General features: G+C 36.3%; 1 protein-coding gene across 1 annotated transcript in view; it reads right to left on the bottom strand.

Moving 5' to 3' along the window:
* Rps6ka6 (ribosomal protein S6 kinase A6) overlaps positions 1-24767 on the bottom strand; it is a 148385-nt gene that overhangs the window by 63826 nt on the left and 59792 nt on the right. Inside the window, exons 3-5 of the mRNA XM_013353608.2 lie at positions 22203-22469; positions 6192-6323; positions 1459-1518 (exon numbers count right to left, since the gene is read on the bottom strand). Of these exons, the coding sequence (XP_013209062.2) occupies positions 1459-1518; positions 6192-6323; positions 22203-22469 (459 nt within the window). The remainder of the gene's footprint in view (positions 1-1458; positions 1519-6191; positions 6324-22202; positions 22470-24767) is intronic.

The raw sequence follows: 24767 nt of genomic DNA, 5'->3' as shown, positions 1-24767 counted from the left end.
AAAAAAAAATAATAAAAATAAAAATAATACTTATCTTTAGGAAAAGAACAAAATAAGCATCACTATAACCTTTAAGGTTCATCTGAACATTTTTAGATGTTCTTGATAAAAGTTTAAATTTTATTATCATCAAAATTAAAATGTTATTGATATTAACCAAATTACAAATGCCAAAGTGACATCATATTTCTCTTGTCAACCCTAACTGCAAGTATGTATCAAAGTCACTGTCTACTGAGTTAGCAGCAAAGAACATTTCAAAGGAGTCTTAAACACAACTGAAATACTTCTGCTAGTTTCTATATGAGACAAATTTACTGATGAATATGTTTTTAAGGGATTTCCTAACTATCTGCAACACTACATAAGAATGGTATTTTTATCTATACAAGACAATCACCTAACAGGAGACAGATTCTAATATGTGCTGGTCTAACCCACCCGCTAAAAACCATAACCTCTCTAAATCTCAAAAAACAAATCTATACTCTGAAGAGAAAATAACAAAATAATTCATTGGAAGTTCCTTCTAAATACAAAAAAGGCTATAAAAATACCTAAAAAGACAGCAACTATGAAATCATAACATTAACAGAAATGTCCATATTAGTCTGATCTTTCCTAAAATCTTAAGAATATTATTCACAAAACTAGATCTTATAGATTATGTCTTTTACACAGGCCTTAAATACGATGACCAAATAGGTAAACAATCTTTAGAACTAGTTAAAGTCTTCTGAAATAATTGAAATTCAATCCTTTCTAAAAGCTAAAAAATGGATTTTAAATATTTCAAGCCATCTTGATAGTCCCATTATGTTAAAGATAGCTTTCCTTTCTATTCTGAAGTTGAAAATAATCTCTTTTATTTTAATCCAGGGGATACTGCATTAAAATAACTACATTTCTTATATACTAAAAAAGTAATAATGCCGTTTCTTATATTCAAATTGGTGATTGTTATGGTCTGTATATTGTCAACAAAGCTGTTTTTTTTAAAGTCACACACTGGGCAGGTTTTATGATTAAAAGCTGTAATCCTAGTACTTTTGAAGCTGAAGCAAGAGGAGTGTTAAATGTTAAGGTGAGCCTGAACTACAGAGTAAGATTCAATTTCATCAAAAAAAAAAAAAAACCACAGGGTAGGGATGGAGCTCCATGTGTATACCTAGTGCATGCACAAACAAAACATATGAAATTTTTAAAACTTTAGATATGAAGTACGGTGATACATGCCTATGATCTCAGAAGGTGGAAGTTAAAGCATCAGGAATTCAAGGTATCCTTAGTTACACTAAGTTTAAGAACAGCTAGGACCACATGAAACCATTTCAAAATTTTACATTTATTACAGACTTATTAAAATATATTTTTGTAACTGATAAAACTTTTCTCTTTTCCAATCATTTTTTCTTTATATGCTACAAATGGTGTTTACTAAATTAACATGATACTTACCAGGCTAGATTCTGGTTCTCCCTCTTCCATTGGCTCATCAACCATTTTAAGATCATTTACCTGAAAAACATTTTTCAAAATGTGAAGTTCAGTGATATTGAAACAAGAATAACTAAGAAAAATATAACACTGGGCATTTCCCTTCACAATCTAACAAGTTCCTGAAAAACAAAAGGTCAAGGGTACACAGAAATTATTTAGAAACAGAAATTTATGAATTGAGTTCACATATTGTCCTTAAAGCCTCAATTTTCCATAGTTTTACATTTCACTACATGCTTCTTAATGTTGTGCCATGACCAATGAATGACCTTACACATACAAATAAATCTCCCAGAATCTAACTTAGATATAGTCAAAGAATGTTACAATAGGAACGATTTCATATGAATGAATAATGGAAAATCTCATATGCTTCAATTTTAAATTCATAAGATACCATACAGAAATAAAACTTAAATTACAAGAGCTTTAAGCAGCTATAGAAACATTTTCACATGCAAAGCTTTGAGAATAATTATATGTATTGAGGCACTAATTTTAAAAAAGTAATTATGGATGGTTTTGATCAAGGGTTTACAAACTATGATCCATAAGCCAAATCAGGTTAGTTGCCTTTTCCTGAATAAATGCTACTAAAATACAGTCACAGGCATTTGTTTCCACACTACCTATGATAGCTTTCACATTAGAGCAAAGTTAAATAGTGTGACAGAAATACTGTAACTACAGATATACTGAAACTACAAGGTGTTAAATATTTATTGATTGGCCTTTTACAGAAAACGTATATAAAGATCACTCACTGATCTAAAGAGTTTGCATATTAAATAACAGTAAGTTGGTCTAAATGAAAAGGAATTTAACCAATGCCAATTTGTAAGAGATCACAGAAAAGCAAAATTAGATGAATAGACAGAAAGAAGGATGGATTAAATAAAACTACTAGTGACACCGGCACCTAAAATAGAGGAAGTTCACTAAGTCTACCACTTAGTGATTATCAACTAAAAATTCTATTTAGAATGCTAAAGAAACTATCCTGTGACTCTGGGAAGTAAACACTAACAATAGAGAAAGATACCAAAATTTGATAAACAATTCAGAGTTTATTTTCTACCTGTAACTCCTGACTTTGGTCAGTGGGGAGACTGAATCATGGAATCCTCTCTACTATAGGCCTAAAAAAAAACTTCCCACCGGGCGGTGGTGGTGCACGCCTTTAATCCCAGCACTAGGGAGGCAGAGGCAGGCGGATCTCTGTGAGTTCAAGGGCAGCCTGGTCTACAAGAGCTAGTTCCAGGACAGGAACCAAAAAGCTACGGAGAAACCCTGTCTCGAAAATTAAAAAAAAAGAAACAACTTCCCAAGAAGAATATACTTCTGGGGTAGTTATCATAAGGAAGCTTTCTAAACTTATCCGGTTTTCCTTTTTCAACATCCAACCACACTGATGGAGGTGGGTGTTGTATCTTATCTGTTGTTTTTATTTGTTAAGTAATAAAGAAAACTGCTTGGCCCTCGGATAGGGTAGAATTTAGATAGGCGGAATAAACAGAACAGAATGCTGGGAGAAAGAAGCTCAGTCAGTCAGTCGCCAAGATTCTCCTGCTTCAGACAGACACAGGTTAAGATCTTTCCTGGTAAGCCAGCTCGTGGTGCTACACAGAATATTAGAAATGGGTTAGATCAATATGTAAGAGCTAGCCAAGAAGAGGCTGGAACTAATGGGCCAGGCAGTGTTCAAAAGAATACAGTTTCCGTGTAATTATTTTGGGTAAAGCTAGCCGGGTGGCAGGACGCAGCCCCGCCATTCATATTACTACAGAATGGCGCCCAGACGTAATGGAATAAATCCACTTAAAAACCTAAAAAGGCTTAAAAATAAGAAAAGGAGAGTTTAACACAGCTTTTTGCTGTTTGTGGGTAGCATGCCGCAGAGAAAAATTGTCCTAACTCAGCAGCAGAAAAAAACTGGCTGTTTTAAAATGCCAGCTTTCTGGGCTGTGCCGCCATGGCGATCTCTGTCTGGCTCCTGTGGGAGACAGAGCTTTTAAATGGAGCATTTGGAGTAAAGTGCTACGGCTTGCTTGATGGCAGTGTGGACTGCTGTGTGCCTGGAACTGTGTGTGGTCCAGGGGCACCAAATGGCTCTGAGGCAGGAGTGGCTCAGCTCCGCCATGCTGAACTGAGCTGGTCTCAAGCAGGAACTACCGTAATTACTGTGATAACAGCATGTTGTATCTTATCTGTTGCTTTCATTGGTTAAGTAATAAAGAAAACTGCTTGGCCCTCTGATAGGGTAGAATTTACATAGGCGGAGTAAACAGAACCGAATGCTAGGAGAAAGAAGCTCAGTCAGTCAGTCGCCATGATTCTCCTACTCCAGACAGATGTAGGTTAAGACCTTTCTTGGTAAGCCAGCTCATGGTGCTACACAGAATATTAGAAATGGGTTAAATCAATATGTAAGAGCTAGCCAATAAGAGGCTGGAACTAATGGGCCAGGCAGTGTTCAAAAGAATACAGTTTCCGTGTAATTATTTTGGGTAAAGCTAGCTGGGTGGCAGGACGCAGCCTCGCCGTTCATATTACTACAACCAAACAAATGAAAAACACCTCTCCAGAGGAAGCAGGAAAAGAGACCCCTGTGCTAAGAAAGGTACAGGTATAATCCTTTTTTTTTTATTTGCTGCCTTTGTCACTAAGAGAACAGCTACAATACTATAAAGCTATGTGAACTAGGGCTTTGAAAGAAAATCCTATTTCTGGCCAGAAAAACAGTATTAAAGTTCCTGGAAAATGGATAATTTATAAGAAATTACAATAGAGGTATTTCTTGATTCTAGGCTTGATCTAATTCAAGTACTGGCTTAAACATCAATCTGTACATGTAGGAACTACAACACCAAAACACAAGAACATCTTTGAAAAATGATTAACTAATACTCAAAACTCAGACTAACCATGAGTGAGAAATTAGATTCCAGTAAACAGTGCAAGAACATTTATCTAGGCACATGTGAGCAAAGGTATGTGCATTTGACAGAGCAGCTTTAGTAGTAAATGCCATAAATTGGACACAATCTATCTGTCTTTCAACCAGTCCTGGACAAGCAATAAAGATCACATATCTACCAAAAGGAAGAACTACTAACACCTCTGACAGATCAGAGGATTCTTTCCACACATTTTGTCAACTCAAGAAGCCAATTCCTAAGTGGTCATTATTGAAAGGACAGCTCTAAGAATGCAATGCTGAAAAAAAAGAAGCAAACTGAAAGGGAACAAAGAAAAACTAACCAATATAAATTAATCAGGGAGCCATTCCATATCAGCTCTTCACCCAGAGTTTCTAATCTCTGAATATGACAGCACTATCTTAAACCTTACCTCAACAGATTGGGGAATGTGCTATTTAAAAACACAAGCTATAAATTTGTCATTAACAATCAACTTTGAACAAACAATCCAACACCCAGGAAGATAGCATCCTGATAGCTAAAATTTTACAATCAAGTGATTCTCATATTTGTCTATACATAAAAGTTATGTATAAAAAGGACTGAGACTTTGACTTCCCTCTGTTACCTAGCTACTGCTTGCATACTAGCCATACCATCTTATGACTAATTTATCATGAAGCTCTTAGTCTGGAGAAACTAGAAATAAAATGAAACGGAATGAATCAAAAAACATCGTGGCATCCTGGGAATCATCCCCGTCACAAACAAAACACTTAATTTTTCCTACTTTATCAATCTTCGAAGAACAGGTTTTCAATATAAGAATATCAATCTATGGAATACCACAGAATTCACTGGTGCTTACTAAAATCCAAATCATTTTTCACTCATGTGAAAACAAAAATATGTCCAAAATGATCTAAGAAAATAAAATTTTATTTAAAAATATAACCTCTAATTTGAGAAGATAAACGACATATTTTGCCCCCATTAAATGTGAAATGGAAGTCCAGCCTGCTACCTATAATCGAAGCACTTGAGACGCTGAGAGGAGGATTGTGAGATCAAGGTCACTCTGGTTTGTGCAACAAGATCCTCTCTCAAGACAACAAAAGAATTAAGGGCCCAAAACCTAAATGAACAGATCCCATGAGTGTAATAAAGAGTACTTTTCAATTATTTTAATTTTCTCAGAAAAGAATTTAAACACTTTCAAACAGCCTAGAAACATCAAGAAAATAAAAATATACAAATCAGAAAGAGGCTAATGACAATGTAAGAAATAATAGGTGATGTAAGTTAATAATTTCATTAATAAAACATATATAAGCCATCAGTCTTCACAACAAATATTATAGTATTATTACATACTAGTAGTTTCCAGGATCACCCAAAATACACCTAGCAAGCAAAATGACTGTATGTATAGTATACAATGTTAAAAAAATACTTAAGAATTTGATATTCTAAAAAAATTTTGTTCTCAAATAAACTTCATTACTATATGTTAGATACTGACAGCTTCTGGAAAAGGTCAATTATTATTGTGATTATTATTATTATTACTTCCCCTCTTCTTCCCCCTCTAACTCCTCCTTCTCTTAAAACTAGAACAAATTACATTGAAATTTAAAGGTACTTTTGTAATACCTAGAATAATGATCTATGTCTGTATATTGAGTCAAATTCTTGATAACATCAACTGAGAAACTTCCAAGTGATTCAATGCAGCAAACAAACTCTGAGATAATCCCCCATGATCCTCACCTCTTCAGGTTCATCTTCTTGTACAACCTCCGTTGTCTTACAAAGTCTGAGATAATCCCCCATGTCCTCCACCTCTTCCTGTTCATGTTCTTGTATAACCTCAGCCATCTTCGGGGCAAACATATCCTGTGGCTGAATTCCAAAGAAAAATAACAATGACAAAGGTGATGGGATTTCATTTATATGATTACATTATGCCAAAAAAAAGTCTAGAAGTTCTCCTTATTGTCTTCATTGAACTAAGTGGTTATGTTGAAAACCCACAAAACAAAGGACTGTAGCCATCTTCTTGCAGTACTAAGCAACTTGATGGAAGCTTCCAGTTAATAATACTCAGAAAAGAACCATGCCAAAAATCTTTGAGAGTTTAAAAGTAGACCTTCCCCAGTGAAGCCTCCAGATAAGAATGCAGAAGAGCCGAAACCTTGATTACAGGTTTGTATGACTAAGTAGAAGACTTAGTTGAATCATGTCCATATTCTTGGCTCATACAAACTGTGTGATAATAAATATATCTTTGTTTAATCTGTAAATTGACAGTAAAGTGCTATGTAGCAACTGATATTTATTACAATCAATATTATTGCTCAAAAGTGTCTAGGATTAAAAGTTCTCTAAAAGGCTTTCTAGAGAAATTTTTTACAGGTTTAATACTTTAGAAATGTTTTTATTAAACTCATCTTTGTTCTCATATTACAGATAAGAAATTGTAAATTATATCTTACTAAGTAACCTAGGAAAAAGAGCTAAAGCTTCAAAATATTTGCATAATAGTTAAGACTAAGAAGGTATGCTGTCCTTTAATGCTGTTTTCTGAAAATAGGTTACTATCTTAATAAGCATGTTATAGAACACATTAATTTTATATTCCTTTTATAGTCACAGATGCTTGAGAAGTTGAGGCAGGAGAACTGCTATGGCTTTCAGGCCAGCCTGTGCTACACAGCAAATTCTAAACTAGGAAGGTCTACAAAGTGAGATTATCAGCATTTAGCTACTTCTGATATATTAAGTTATTCAATGAAAGATTATTTAAAAAATCACAAAAATACAGGCTCAATTTACAGCACATCTCAGAACATATCCTAGAATTTGTTTTTTAAAAACACAATTCCATCATAGCTGCAGATACGAGTAAACTGTATAGTGCTGATAAGTACGTAAAACAGCAAGATGTCATATAAATCAAGTTGCTACTAAAAAATTAACATACAATTAGCATATTATATATAATTGTACTTCTGGTTGTGAAACCAACAAAACTGAAAGCAGAGTCTCAAAGACATCACTGTGTACTGAATGATCACAGCAGCAGTATTCAAAACGGGAAGATGAAGCAACCTAAGTACATGTCAGTAGTTATATAAATAACAGCGTAGTATATGTACACAATGGAATGTTAATCAGCCTTAAAAAAGAAACAATCCTGACACATACTACAAAATAGATGAAACCTAAATTGATGATTTTAAGTGAAATAGGAGACTAACAAAAAGAAAAACACTTTATAATTCTACTTATATGAAGTGCCAAACAAGCCAAAGTCATAGCCAGAAGCTAAAATAGCAGCAGAGGCAAGTGGTCTACACAGAAAGATCAAGGACAGACAGGGATACTTAGTGAGACCCTGTCTCAAAACCAAATGACCAAAAATAATGAATTCAGTTGCATGGAGAGGTTTTAAAAGGGAAGGTCTGGCAAGAGCTTGGGGGAATGGGAGTGTGGAGATGGAGGAAGGGTGGATATAGGAGCTGGGAAGAAGATAACTACAGCAAGGGATCCATTTTAGGGTTGGCAAGAGACTTGGCTCTAGAGGGGATACCAGGTGTCCATGGGATGTCCCCAGCTAGGTCCTTGGACAGCAGAGGAGAGGGTGCCTGATCTGTCCTTGCCCCACTATCATGCTAATGATTATCTCGAATATCACCATAGAATCTTGGACCAATGATGGATGGAGATAGAGACAGAGACCCTCATCAGAGCAACGGACTGAGCTCCCAAGGTCCAGTTGAAAGGCAGAAGGAGGGAGAAGAGGAGCAAGGAAGTCAGGACCGCAAGGGGTTGTTCCACCAACTGAGGCAGTGTGCCTGTTCTAATGGGAGCTCACCAAATCCAGCTGGACCAGGTCTGAATGAGCATGTGATCAAACCGGACCCTCTGATTGTGGCTGACAGTGGGGGCTGACTGAGAAGCCATTGATAAAGGCACTGGGACTTGTTTCTACTGCATGTACTGGCTTTTTAGGACCTTAGTCTATATGGATGTACAGCTCCCTAGGCCTGGATGTAGGGGGGAGGGCCTTGGACTTCCCACAGGGCAGGATTCCTGACCCTTTCTCAAGCAGGGCAGGAGAAGGAGGGGATTGGGAGGAGGGAAGGAAGTGTAAATAGTTGAATGGAAAAATAAAATTTTTTAAATAAAGAAATAAAAACTCCTTCCATGGTTAACTAATAGCTACAGTAGATATTTATCTATTTCCAATTTTTTTTATTACATTGAATTAACAAGGCTCATGCTACAACAGTTAACATGTGTAAGTCTTAGGACAACTTGTAAGTTCTCTCCTTCTACTAAATGGGTCTCAGGGACAGAACTCAGGTCATTAGGCTTGGAAGCAAGCACCTTTACCTGCCACATCATCTTGTTGACCCACACTTATGTCTTTAATCTTTTACACTTAAGGCCACAGTCGAGACTATTATTGGAAGCTAGATAGTACCTAAAATACTCAAATAACTTGTCTATATTCTTTCCAGATTTCTAATGATACTATATTCCTACATGGTTTCTATTCTAAATTCCTGGTCCTTTGACAGGCACAGCCCATCCAGCCATGGCCATTGCTTTGGGATAAGCTTTAAAGGGAGCTATTTTGTTTGAAATCAATCTGAAAAACTTATCTGAAAATCTAAAAAGAGACACTTAAGAACACAAATACATACAACTTCCAAGCTATTTCCTTAGTCAGTCTTTAAAAGCAGTTATGAAGCTTTGCTGTGAAATGAATTTGCTAATAACATATACTCAAGGCAAAAAAAATCAAAAATATATATAGTCTTTAGAATCTTTACTACTTTAGTTGCCTATTCTCTGCATGTCAGTTCATCTGAACCAAGTTGTGAAGTCACACTTTCTCCTTCTACATAGACTAAATTCAGTCTCATAGTAACTCCCATATTTTTCTATCAGAAAATACTAAATAAGTAGGTATGTTGGCCCATACTAGTAAGCTTAGCACACTTGAGATAAGTTTACTGTGAATTCAATGCCAACCTGGGCTACACAGTAACTTCCAAAGGCCCTCGGCTAGTATGAAACCTTGTCTTGAAAAAAAAGAAAGAAAACAAAAGGAAAGAAAGAGTATCCTATTAAATATATCATTTCATAAGTTCTAGAGTGAAGAGATCACATCTTCATACCCTATTACTCCACAACATAGAACATTACCTAGAAATAGGCTCTGGATAAATATTTGTAGAAAGGAATGACTCTATTTGTAACCTGAATGATTTAAATTCAGTGTCATAATACCTGCTATATTTCCTGACTCGAAACGTCTAAAAGTTTCTCTAGCAACTACATAATTTCCAGCAAGTCATTTTGCTATCTCTTTGACTCTTAATCTTAGAAATATTTATTTTAAATTATAAATATATTGGGGACAGATGTACAAGTCTGACTTCAGGTGTCTAGAGTCCAGAAGAGAATATCTAATCATATCTTCTGGAGCTAGGGCTACAGGCAGTTAAGAGTCACCTGACATAGGTGCTGGGAATCAAACCTGTCTTCTACAAGAGTAGAGCAGTTTCTTAGCCAGAGTTACCTATATGGACCCTAATTTTCCATTTTAAAAGCCAAAAGATCACATGCTCCATCAGTTCCAGTCCAACTGACCTTGGTGATTGAGGACCTTGGACTTCCTATAGGGTAGGGAACCCTGACTGCTCCTTGGACTGGAGAGGGAAGGGGAGGGGGGTAGGAGGAGGGGAGGAAAGTGGGAGGAGGAAAGGAGGTGGAAATTTTTCAATAAAAAATAAATTAAAAAAGAGGAGATAGACATGAGATGGAAAATAAATAAATAAACAAATAAATAAAAGCCAACAGAATCCATCTCATTTAAAATAATTGTTAAATATAGCTTAGGTTAGCCATAAGACTTTTTAAAATATCACTTATTTCTTTTTTTAAATTGATGTTATTGAGCTATACATTTTCCCCTCCCTTTCAAGCCTTCTCCAAGGTCCCCATGCTCCCAATTTACCCAGGAGATCTTGTCTTTTTATACTTCCCATGTAGATTAGATCTATGTATGTCTCTCTTAGGGTCCTCATTGTTGTCTAGGTTCTCTGGGATTGAGAATTGTAGGCTGGTTTTCTTCACTTTATGTTTAAAAACCACTTATGAGTGAGTACATATGATAATTGTCTTTCTAGGTCTGGGTTACCTCACTCAAGATGATGTTTTCTAGTTCCATCCATTTGCCTGCAAATTTGAAGATGTCATTATTTTTTTCTGCTGTTTAGTACCACAAGGACATGTGCTCAACTATGGTCATAGCAGCATTGTCATAGCCAGAACCTGGAAACAACCTAGATGCCTCTCAACCGAAGAATGGATAAGGAAAATATGGTACATTTACACAATGGAGTACTACACAACATATTTCTTACAAATCATTCTTTAAATGGCAATTATTTCAAAATGTGATAATTTTAAAAATGTGTTTCTTAAGTCTAATTTCTGTTAGCAAAATTATTACAAATGTCAGGAAATACATAATAAAGCCCTTCATCTAAACTATGGCCCATGTGTCAAATTTTGCCCATTTTCACAAGGCCAACAAGATGAGACTTATGTAATTTTACACTCACACGTTTCCCTAAAGGTATAGAATATGTGTCATCTGTCATATATTGTCTAGAGTTACCTGAACTCCTATAGAAAAGTTACTAATCTCTAGTCAATATAATTTGTAAATTATAAGCATAAATTTAAGGATGTACAAAGACAGTAAGGTATCCTCTCAGTGAAACAACAGACTAAAATATCAATTCTTTGTGACCATAAGTTACACAGTAAACAGAGGATACCGTTTACCCAGAATATATCATAATTTCATAAAAATCAAGCTACATTTCTTTGTGTGGTGAGGGAATGATGATGGTGACACAGTCCCTTGTTATATAGTATGATTGGCCTGTTATTCCATATAGAGTCCTGACTGGTCTCAAACTCACAGAAATCCTCTTGCCTCTGCCTCCCAGATACTGTTATTACATGAGGGCCACCACAAACTACATCCAATTATTTTCTTTTATTTTTTTTAGATAGCATCTCACTACGTAACTCGAGCCAGCCTAGAATTTTCTATGTACTCCATGTTGGTCTTGAATTCATAATCCTTTTCCCTCTGCTTCCCAAGAGCTGGATCATAGGTATGAACTTAGCTCAACATTTATTTCCAACTTACTTTCCTCTAATGTTTTCTAAATGTTTGCATTTTTTTCTAAAAACTATCCACCAAGAGACAAATATTTTGGTGCACACTTGTAATCCTGCCACCTGGAAGACTAAGACAAAAGCAACACAAATTCCAGATCTTAAAAAAGGCCACCAAGGGGCTGGAGAGAAGGCTCAGTGGTTAAGAGCACTGACTGCTCTTCCAGAGGTCCTGAGTTCAATTCCCAGCAACCACGTGGTGGCTCACAGCCATCTGTGATGAGACCTGGTGCCCCCTTCTGGCTTGCGGGTACACCTGGAAGGAATGCTGTACACATAATGAATAAATAAATATTTTTTTAAAAAAGCCACCAAAATGGATTCTTAAGTTTCAAAACATCTTGAATGCTAATTAGACAACCATAACTTTAGCTCCAGAAAAACTGTAAATGTAAAAACCCTGAAAGTAAGAAAAACAGTGCATTAGATATTTGAAGCTGTTAATCCCATTAAGAGACTAATGGGTTAAGAATATTTAGTTTAATTTTTGGAACCAGTATTAATTCACTTTCGATATTTTAGTGTGGCATCAGATATTTCAAAAGGATTTAACACCAAAAATGTCAATCACACTGTTCTCAAATAATGTAGAACTTAAAAATATAAAAGCTAAAAAGACGATTATATTTAAGTTTCTATCATATGTCATCAGGTTGTAATATTTATCTAATTTGGATACCTTGCCAAAACACTAGAGCGGTTCAAACCAATACCTTCAGAGACAGAGATATTGTAATTTATAGAAAAGAAATGGCTACTGTGGTCTTAACAATCTTCTCAAGCCACAGGGCCTAATAGCCTAAATAAACTCTCAGGCCTATCTAACCAAGGTCGTATCTAAATCTACCAAGGACTGCTTACAGATATCTCTCAAGGCCTTATGGTCAATACTGAGGGCTTCCAAATATATAAATAAACAAAAAAAATAAATAAATACAGCAAAGAAATATGACAAAGTGTCCCAAAACATTCTTTCAGCTCTTTAGGAGGATCACTTTGAGACAAAGATAATGAGATCACTCTGGCAACACAGTTAAACCTGTCCTTTAAAGTCACTGTTTATGTTGTTAGCCAGGTTTTGAACAACTTCATTTTAAAAACTTCATTATAAAATTATGAGAATCGGTATAAATTTTAAAATCTACTACTATTCCTACAACAGCTATTTATGTGTTCTGCCATAATTTTAGTACATAGTTCTCCAATTAGATATGGTATGTATAAAATCAAACATGATTAAATTAAGAGTTAGCATTAGTTCCAGAATAGCTTGAAAAGTTAGAAAACAAACCTCTGGAACTCTTATTGTTTTAATATCCATTACAGGAAGTCTAATGTACCTACCTATAAGAACTGTGATAGTCAATCTCCACTGTTAACCTGACTAGACTTAGAATCACATAGGAAATTGGTGAGGCATACTTCTAGGTCTATCTGTGAGGGTGTTTCCAGAAAGGATTAACTAACTGAAAAGTAGGGAGTATCTCAGAATAGGGCCCAGGTGAATAAAAATAGGAAAAGAAGAATAATAGATTTATGACATTGACTATCCCCTGCTTCCTGGCCCATGTGATTTGACCTTATAATGTGTCTCTCCTATACCTGTCACCATAATGGACCTACCCTTTGAAATCTTAAACAAAATAGATCTTTATACCCTTTGCATTATTTCTGTCACTTTTATCACAAGGACAAATGGCAAAAAAAGTAACTAATATAAGATAAGCAATTCAATTAACTATTTTAAAGCAATTCATTAGTAATAATAACTTTTCTTTCATATGCAGCAGAAATAATTTTAGAATATCGAAAAACAAATCAAGATGGGCATGTTTCTAAACCCTCTCAAGAATAACAAAAATAATGTAAGGTAATAAGGCACAAACTGAATTGAGAGATGCACACTGAAGCTGCATTTTTCTGCTTTTAAAGTTCTACTTCTTTGCAGCTTATTTAAGTAGGAACAAATCAACTACCAGTACTTTTTAAAGCAAAAGAGTAAAATGTATGACTTAGTCTATGAGTAATGGCACAGAAACTAAAACATTAACACCTCAGAAAAATATTTTAAAGCTTTCTGCAGGCCAAAATTTGTTGGTATTTCTAACATAATATACTGTCTATTTAGACATTTCCTGTGATTATAAATGAATGAACACATATACACACACAAGTCACTGATCTCAGTTAAAAAGGCAGGAGTCTGGAACAGTACCCAATGAAGCCTATCAAACAACTACCATTATGTTATGCATCATAAATAGATATCACTTGTTTGATAAATAAATGAACATCAAATAACATTTAGAACTAATTAAAACAAATCCAAAAATCATTATGCTTTCAAAAATACTACTACTGATTGTAGTAAGTACTAGGTTGCTACTGAATTATAAATACTAAGCATATCTATACAATATACATACAAAAGTATTTGTAGATCTTCTGGGTTTGTAATTCATTTAATAACAGAATAAAAAAGTATATGCTTTCTATATGAGCAGGAATTTGTTTACTGTATTGAGCTAACATGAGAGCCAAAAACTTGAACACGTCTGAGTAAGATCAATGAATTACTAAAGTCAATGCATATGCCATATTGCCAGTCTCATAAGAGCTATGACATACACTTTTGGAAAGTTTACTTGCAAAGAACCCATTTACTGTATGTAACATAAATGAGTTTTTTGTAGAAAATGCTTCTCACTATAATAACCTCTTAGAGATATAATGTCCATATAATTACATTATAATGCCTTGAAAATATGAAATGAGTATAAATTGTCTATTGTGTTATTTTAAGGTTAAAGAACTTTCTCTATGACAAATACATTTTTTGTTTAAAAAACTGTTCTTATCAAACATATATAAAGTATACCTGCCCTATTTCTGTCTCAAAATAATCATAAATATACTGATTTCCATTTTACAAATGAAAATTTTCAAGTAACTACCAAAGGACACATATCAAAAATTTCAAGTAACTACCACCAACAAACATACATCAAAGTAATTATAAACCAACAAACACACATCAAAGTAATTATAAGACAAAAACAAACCCAACCCAAGTCAGATTCTGTAAACATACAATACCATAGTATGCTCACCTCACCAAAAAAAAAGGTAAAGAAAAAGAATAAAAAATATTTTTTAAAATAAAATGTTTCTGTTTCTGCAGAAAGAAAGCTACTACAATCTATTAGCTTAAGATCTACATCTTACCCAAAATATGTTTTCATTAGGAAAACTTGGTGGCAAATATTAACCGAGGAAACTATGACCCAATAGCCTATAGAAAGCTGAAGCTGAGTGAAAATAGCAAACATGTTCTATAAAAGCAATACCAGCCGGGTGGTGATGGTGGCACACACCATTAATCCCAGCACTCAGGAGGCAGAGACAGGTGGATCTCTGTGAGTTCAAGGCCTCACCTCTACTCTCCATTAAGAGAATAAAATAAAAATACAGGTCACAGAATGGAAGAAAAAGGTCATAAGTCAAAGTCTGATAAAGAACTTGTTCCCAGAATTCTCAAAACTCATAAGAAAGCAAATAATTTAAGAATGACAAAAATTAAGATGATTCACTAGAAAAAACATGTGCATGACAAATATGTGTTTCGAAAAATCGCCAACAATATTTGTAATAACAGAAACGAAAGCTCAAAAAAGTGTGATACCACTATACACCTATCAGAAGGAATAAATATTTTAATCTTAACTAGCAATATTAAGTACTTACACAAATTCAAAGAAGCTGGAACTTTCACATGGCAACTTCATTCATAAGTATTTACCCAAGGTAAATGAAGTTCTATTCAAATCAGTATCTACACACAAACTTATATAATGGCCTTAGTCATAATTATTACAAACTAGTAACAATCCAAATGTTTTTTAACTGAATAATGAATAAGCCAAACTTATTAAGACCACATAACAGGACACTGTACAAGAGTGAAAAGAAAGATCTGACATATACAGCATCACACACACACACACACACGAAACAAAGGAAATCAAATTAATACTGTCTAAAGATCTGATCTACTTAGTTATCCTATCTCTTCTGAGTATCTACACATGTGACCTCTAAAAGGGCCTCTAAGTATTTATTTATTCTTGCAGTGATGATTTGCCACACTCTTAAAGTAATGAACTGAACTGTTCTAGCATGTATTTCCTGACATAACAAACTCAAACCCTAAAAGTGTGAGTCAAAAAAAGTGATTACTTATTTAGCTAGCTGATACAAATGAGGTATTTGTTAATCAAACAGGGCCACTATTCCCTTACTTAACTACTATTTCTATGCTTTGGATCTGAAATGACCAGGTGATGATATTTGAAGGTGCTGGAAGTTTTAGGTGACACCTAGGAGGGGGAAGAAGGTGACTGAATGTCTTAATTTCTCAATACTTTTTCCATTCCTTCTTCTTCTCCTCTTTCTTTGCTTCCTGGCAATCACACAAAAAGTAGCCTTGATCTACCATGGCCTCCCCACCATGATGTTTTACCTGGATACAAGCCCACAACAATGAGAACAAATGATTGTGAACTGAACTCATAGAAACTGTGAAGCAAAATATCTTTCCTCTTCTTAGGTTATTTTCCCAGATATTTTATTAAGTGACAGAAGAATAACTAATACAACTCTCTAATTACATGGCCACACTATATCTCAATAAGCTAGAACTCTACAATTTTTTTTTAGTATGATGGAAAAGTAAATCATTTAAAACTAAACAACGCTAGCATATAAAACAGATCAAATATCTCCTTTGGTCCCAGTCACATCTTTAAAACAGCATACCAAAACACTCAGAAGCAAATCATAACTCATAGTAAAATTATTTTTCTAATTCCAACCTTAGGAATTGACTTTTTACAGGACTATTTTTCTTTTTACTTTGGCCTAGACTTGTTTACAATGTCTGGATATCATAACCATCTGAAAAACGATGTTGAGATCCTTTCCAAAGTAGTTTACTATCAACATATCTAAGAGTACAGCACTGGCTTGGGCAACTTTAAAAACAAAAATACCCCAAAGTTAATCTAATATTCAACGAGAATTGACACCAAGAAACTGAAGGCCAAATTTTATAATAAAATTATATTAAAATGTAAAGCACCCTAAAGTTTGCTTATCTGTGTTCTACTGCATCCTCTATTTCCATCCTTCCTCTACCCTTTCCATATTATTTGTTACTTTCCATTTTAGTAGATAGCGAGAGTTTATTAATTATATTTCCTATCAACTATCTCAAATACTCCGTGAAATAAACCTTATGCAGCAAACCTACTTTCTGTCTCACACACACTGGGGATTGGGGGTATGACTACAGATGTACAGATTAAAACATGGCAGTAAAATTAGTTACACAAGATACCTGCAGGAAAATTTACAACAAATCTCTATAAGCCAAAGCTAGATATTAAGTAGTTTATCTCTTTAGATCTCTGGCCTGTGCAACTCTTTTCCATTTAAAGAAAAATTTCCGAAATGTACCCATAAATTAACTATCAAGAAGAGTAGTAAATAATCCTTAGAAATAACATAAGTAAGCATATGTCAAATTCTGACAAAGTACTGAATTTCGTGTGCTTATTAAGTCTTTAGAACTATCACTAAATACAATGATAGCACCAACCATGGAAACAAGCACAGGAAGATAAATATCTTGATTTCCTTCTCAAAAGTAGAAATGAGAAGACTATGAGTGCGAGTTTTAAATAATGTGGTCCAAGAAAACAACTGCACCACTGCTAGGTCCTATTATGGAACATCAAGGTAATGATTACTTCTCATGATGAATTAATCAAGGTAGGGAAATGTAGAGGCCCTGCCCTAGAATGAGCTGACCTGAATATTTGGAGACTAGACTGGCTTAAAGTTAAACTTGGAAAAACAAGGAAGGGACTTCTATAGGAGAGGGGTGTATTCAATATAAACCTGGCAAGAATATATAAGATATGCAGATGCTCCTGACTCTTTGTGACTATTCACCACTTCAAACATTTGGTGAAACAAAAATAATGTGCATAAGGATCACTTTAGAAGCATGGATTAGCTAATAATAAGTATATAGTTACTAAATATTTTGAACCATAACAAAGATGGCCAAATGGGAATAGGCTACTATTGTTCAAGACTACACTGGAGAGGAAGAATGTTCACCTTGCTTTTTTTCTCTTTCTACTTCAAGGACTGACTGCCTAGCATAGATTTATATTAGCAAGCACACATTACCTGTTAAACTGAAATAATTCCTACTTTCAGGCTTCTAATGGCAGCTGTTCAGCCTAGCCTCTTTTTTCTAACATCTAATCAGTTACTATGCTCTATCTATTCTTCTACTACAAGATATCTCTGATCAGTTATCTTGCTAACCTCTCACTTTTCCTCCAAAATTCTCACTCTCTTTCTATGAATACAACAGTCTCCTGATATCCTCACCTTCAATATTTCACCTATTCCAATCTATCCCCAGGAATGCCACTGTCATTTTTCAAAGCACAAATATGATTCCACTTAATGTTTACATTTACAAAATAAATTTACAGAATAGCTTACATTAACAAAATAAAATTGTAGTCATAAACATGCTTTAAAAACCTATACAATTCGTGTGATTTCACAAAATATTCCCACTCTTACAACACAGACTCATCCCAGTGATTCCAAAGGGAGTACAGTTTTGCTTATACTGTCTCCACCCATTTGAATTGTTTCTTTCACTACTATGGAAACATTATCACTCTAAAATGCCCTGATCAAATCCAACCTTCGTCACAATGCCTTATCAGATTTATCCCAAAACCACCATGGCTATCACTGTACCCCTTCTTAAATGATCTTGTGTCATTTACTATAACAATTTCTCAAATTCCTGTCTTTCTCACCTAAATTAAATGAATGAGGGAAGAATATGATTCAGAAATGTATCTTCAGGCATTTCACATTATTGCTCTATAATGTGTTGTCTGCACTCAGTAAGAATTCCAAACACAGCAACAACAAAAACCTAACAAAACAGAATGTCAATGAAATGCCTCATTAACCACTTGCAAGAATAAAATTTGTCTCTTCCTATCCCTCTAAATATTCCTATATATGATCTCCTATGTATTTCTGTATCATCTTATCGGTGATTATAAAGATGCAGAATGACAACTTCAATACCTTTGAATGAAACGATCAGATTTAGGGAGGTGTTTTTAAAAAATCACATTATAGAAAGGCTGGGACTATGGTTATAACTACCTAAACCCCCAGGATTTTTATATACATGATAATAATTAAGAATTTAATGGGAAAATAAAGAGAACTACTATTTATTAAACACATTCCATATATGAAAGTCAACTTGCTAAGTGTATTAAACGCAGTACTGAATTTCCTTTACATATAAACTTTTGAAAATATCTCTTCTTCCCGTTTATAAAGGTAACATGTAATATCATATATCTATTTAGGGGCTGGAATACAGATTCATCTGCTTTCAATGCTCATGTTCTTTCCTTTATTACTACAGAGCACCATAAAAATTAATTAAAACTTGCAAGTTTTCTCAATCTACCCTGGTTAAAATTTTAATGACTATAGCTTTAAGCTCAAACTGCTTTCATCAATGAATTAAATTACTCCCCAACTAACGCCCTTAAACAAAAACATATTGATAATATAAAAGTACCAGAATTCTAGTACAATATCTACTATATAATATGCAATTGCAAAACACTATAATCAATTCTTTCATAAAGAAGCAAATATTCACACACCAAAAAATAAACAAACCAAAAAAACCCCAGAAACTATACAAACTGTAATGTTCATGGAACTAATTCATGAAGAATTCATGGTACTAAAACAAGCTGTTCTTTATGACCCTTGCCCAGGAACAACCAATACCATCTCAAGTAACACCTCTTCCCTGATCCTGACAGAATCCAGGCAAGAGCTAAAATTGCAGCTGCCTGAGGGGTGATGCCCTTTGAAGTTATTATTCCCAGCAGACCTAATTGAGACAGTCCCTGCAAGGGCTCTCACAACCAGAGCGTCTTGCTTTCCTTATGTCCCTGTTTCTAAGAATCTTTCCCCAGGAGCCAATGGAGCCCATTTTTTCCCTTCTGCAGGCCCATTTTCTACTTACTATTCAATGGAAACAAACTAGTTTTTGATTGAAACCTCGACACATTTTCCCATAGGAAAAACTTTCCAACAATAATTAAGCTCTTCATCTGTATAGCTTGTTATAGTGCATCGATCGAAAACTGTTACTATCCATGGTTTTCTTGTGGGCAAACATGTTCAGATTCAGAAACAATCAATTTGAACACTGCTGAAAGATAATTCTAAAGTTGTCAACTGCTCACATAAGCAAAAAAGGTAAACATTGAAAAAAACTTGAAATATATGAGTGGCTAAAATTTAATAATTCTTATTTACTCTTACCAGTGATAAGCACAGAGAAATTATTTCTTTTGACATCAAAATTAACAAATTTATACTTGCATTTTTAAAGGATTCCACCACATTTTATATATCCCATTATATATAATAACATATACATAACACAATAAAAATACCTTTATTCTAAAAACTATCACAGTTGAGAAATGTAAAGTTCAAACTTAAAAACCAGAATTTCCAAAGTCAATATCAAAAGGTGTAATGAAAATAAATATAAACTCTATAAATTAAAACTGCTTTTTTCTTATGAACATCAGCACAAGAAACAAAAACAAAATGGGTCTGCCAACATGTAGCACTACAATTTCACCCCGAATATTTTAATAGACTTATTTGCTGGGTGAGATCTAACCAATCATAATGGTTTTAGACAAAGAAGCAGAAATAATACCTTTACTACATTACCTTCACCTTTTGTTTTTACTTCATATGTTTTACCAATTTCCACTGGAGTATTTGTCAAAGTTGCAGAGGTAGAAACCTATTGTTAAATATCTACAATTCCTAAAACATACTGCAAATTTAAAAAAAAAATGTGCGTGCTAATTACAATTTAGAAGACAGTACATTCAAAGACATAAAATAGTAGATATTTGAAAGATCCCTACTTCCCATATAAATACTTGAGATTCACAATGAAACAAAATCTCCCCACCCCCATAGTCTAGTTAGATATTTTATCTATGAAGCTACAATTTCCACATTTTAAGAAAATTTAACATTTTTCATTCATCTCACTTTTAATCAATTCTTAAGAAATGTGGAATATTAAAACACTTTGGAATCACTTAGTTTAAAAATATTTGTCTGTATAAAGATTTCCATTCCACAGTACTTCATTCAATTTATTTCCAAAAAAATCTCTTGTTGCAAGTTATTATAACATGTAATGTAATCTAACTCTAGCTTAAATTAATATAATGGAAAGGGAAAAGGGACAAGTAACCATACAATAATCCAAGGCATGTCTTTCTAGAGCTGGAACAATATTTGAAGACAAAGGCTCACCCTGGTGATTTTGAGGATTCTGACTGAGTCTTACCTCCAAACATTCTGTTGTGAATCAAACTGGCATTCAACAACTATTTTAGGAGGTGTATGGTGGCCTCTACTGGAATACTATGCTTATGATTAAGCGACTAGGAAAGGATCCAACTTTCTATCCCAATAGGTAGGTTTTTATGTTTAAATGTGGCTCGCGTTTTGTAACAAAACAACAAAATACCTGTGGACATCTAAGTTCTCATGGCCCAAGTACACAACACAGTCAGTACAGTTTCAGAAGAAAGAACGGCGGGAAAAGGGGAGAACGGAAGTATTTTGGTTCAACTTGGCTCAGCTTTCCCCAAATCGGTCTTATAAGGTCTGGGAATCACTTTGCCTCTGGTACACACCAACGGTTCAGGTATGCAGGCTGGAAAAGGGTTCAGGGTTGAAGGAAAAAAGGCACGAGAAGGGGGAACTGAGAACAGGCAGCAACAGTTCACCTGCACATACTGACTGCCAGTTCTTCACTTAAGGTAAAAGAAAATAGGAGGCTGCAAAGAAATAAGAATGCTGTTACCAAGGAACACTTGTCCCTTAGGATTAAAGTCCCTAGAGTTGGTCACCTTGGTGTGTTTTTGTTTCCCTGAGTTCATAAAACACTGAAGTTAAACCGTAAGCTCTGGTCCCCAACTCCAATTCTCAGAGAGCAGAGGCAGCATGTTGTAAGAAAAACCGCACCGCACGGAGTCGTGCAAGGCACCGCGCGTGTCCCCCAGTCCCGCTTCGGGCTGGAAGTGAAGAAACTTAGAACAAACTCTAGCGTGGCCGCACCTCCTGAGCCCGGAGCTCGGGAGGTCAAGCCGCAGCTAGGAATCGGGAGCTCTAGCCCACTGCCCGGTCCCCTTTCCCGCCCTCCTTGCTGCCAGAGGTCCGGGCCCCCGGGAAGGGGGTGGGGGCGCTCGCCTGGCACCCCGCTCTCCCGCCTGGCCAGGCTCTCCCGGGACACGGGGCTACAGACTTGCAGCCGGTCCCGCCCACCACACTCACCTCGCCGCCACCGCACGCCCCGCCGCTGCTGCCGAACACCTCCATTTCTTGGTCGTCCCAGGGATCCTCCGGAGCAGCGAATGGTAGCATCGCCTCTTCAGGAGCACTCGAACAGGAGCTGCCCGTCTCCAGCACCAGCACACATCCCGCCTGCTGAGCGTCCTCGCTGCCGCCTCGGAAGAGACTCCGAGCCCCGTATTCAGTGACCGCTGACCTCGTCACCGGCGGATATCTCAGGAGCTGGGAGAGCGGGGTGTCCGCCGACCGCTGCGTCCAAAGAGAAGACAACTCAGTACTGCCTCCCCTCGAGCAGCAGCCGCCGTACACCTCTTGCTGCCCGCCCCGCAAAGCTCCCGGGCCCCCTCCCGGCTCCCTACGCCGCCAATATGGCGGCAGCCGCCGCGGTACCTGTATGGCAGTACGGCGCTTGGAACCCCCGTGGCGGCAGCGGCGCGGCGGCGTCACCGGCGCGTCAATGGAGGTTCCCCAGCCCGGGAGTGCAGTGGGGTGAGGGGGGGGGAGGAGGGGCGGGGTGGTTGCGAGGAACGCGTGCTGGGGGCGGGAAGAAGAGGAGGGGGCGTGCTGGGCGGGGGAGGCGGGCGAACAGTAGTAAAGCCCACAGCTTTAGCCTGCTAAACCTGCCCACTCCACAGAGCATGCGCGATGCTCCCTACACATGCTCAGCAGGCCTTCCTAAAACTACCTAACCGCCCGCCTGGCAGGAGGATTCCCAAAGAGGATGCCGGCAACTCTGGGGCGCTGCAGAAAGCTTCAGGAGCCCAGGCTCTGCCCAAGGGCCGGCTTGCTGGGCCCAACAAAACTCAGGTGTAGTATACACCAAGCCACGCCCATTTCATTACCTAGTAACCAATACTACCAGGGCGGGGATTTTAGACTATAGTATAAGCCACCTAGAAGCTAGAGGTAGCAGATCATACATTTAGAAGAAATCAGTATACCTGTGCTCCCCAGTCTCCCACTCCAGTCAATTTGTCTCACTCAAGATGTTCCTGAGAGTCGCCTTCACAGTGCTAATGAACTCACAACGGTTCAATCTCTTGGGTGCCCCAACACCACAAGAGCACACAATGCATACACACACAACTCTAGGCAGACTCTAACCATGGTAACAAAGGCAGGGTGTCTAATGCTAACCCCTACCCACCCCTGGGAATGTATGAGATAACACACACACACATACACACACACACACACACACACACACACACACACACACACACACACGTAGTGACAATGTTTCAGTCTTCCTCAGATGTGCTTTAACCCTTTGCTATTCTTGGCTCTAGTAATGTAACAGATGAATTAAGTTCCAGCTTACACACAAAGTGGATGATGAAAACCCTCAGTAAAACATTTTCATACTTAAAGTTAAAAAAAACCAGTTATTCCACTTTTTGACACCTACAGACTTAAAAGCATTTGCTATAGCAACAAAAACTCAGTCCCTTGGAGAGGTTTCTAATACACTACTTAAAACACACCACCTCCTTGCCCTTCCTACATCTAGAGCTGTTGTGATGTACCTTCCATTTATTTTACCATCTGCTGTGGAGTGCTAAGAAACCAAAGAGGCCACAGAGGTTGGCAATGAATTCAAATAAGAATTGCTAATAATGCCCTCTGACTATGCTTAAAATCCAAAGCTGTAGGAATACTGCCTTGCAAAAGTGATACCTTTGAAAATGAGAATATGAGGCTATAAGACTTGAAAATGTGTGTTTGTATATATGTGTGCTAGTGTGTGTGTCCATAGACTTATGTGAGTAGACTTATGTTTGACAAAAATGAATGATAGTGTTCTTAATGAAGTCCAATTTCATTGAGCTCTGAGTCTCATTTTCCTATTGCTTACAAGCTCAATTCTACAACTCTCCTCCCTCTTTTCCACATCACTTATTTTTCTCTTTCTACTGAATTATTCCCATCAGCAAAAACATACTCTCTAATTTCTACTTACTATCATTTGATGCATTGTATACCTCCCAATTCTTTTAAATATTTTCTTTACTTGACCTCCAAAATAAAGCTGTGCATATTTTCTTCCTACATCACAGATGTCTTGTCTGTTTTGCTGTTCTTCATCTTTATAAATGTCCAACCTTTGAAGCTTCAGTGCTCAGCTCCTGACTTTTGTCTTTCCCACTTTTCTAGTTCTTTACTTATCCCATGCAGATGCATGGTTTAAATCCCATATGTATGATCTCTAGTCATAGAATTTCTTGAAGTCAAGATTTGTACATTCACAGCCTGTCCAATATATCTGCTTAGATATCTAATATTTTGTTCAAATTCAGTTTATTCAAAACAACTCTCAATTTCAGTCCAACCAACCTGGCCCTCCACTATTCCACAAGTTTGCAGTTCATAACTCACCTTACCATATTCAATTTCTACCACCAAATAAAAAAATAAAATTTAACATCCCTATGTGTTTCTTCATTCAGCATCCCCTTTAACACATAGCTATTTGAATGCCTCCTAGATAGATGATAGATAGATAGATATTTGATAACATAGATAGATAGATAGATAGATAGATAGATA

The sequence above is a fragment of the Microtus ochrogaster genome, unplaced genomic scaffold (genome assembly GCF_000317375.1).
Source record: "Microtus ochrogaster isolate Prairie Vole_2 unplaced genomic scaffold, MicOch1.0 UNK13, whole genome shotgun sequence".
Lineage (NCBI taxonomy): Eukaryota > Metazoa > Chordata > Mammalia > Rodentia > Cricetidae > Microtus > Microtus ochrogaster.
The sequence above is the reverse complement of the archived record's forward strand: the minus strand, read 5'-3'. Positions and strand labels throughout refer to the sequence as shown.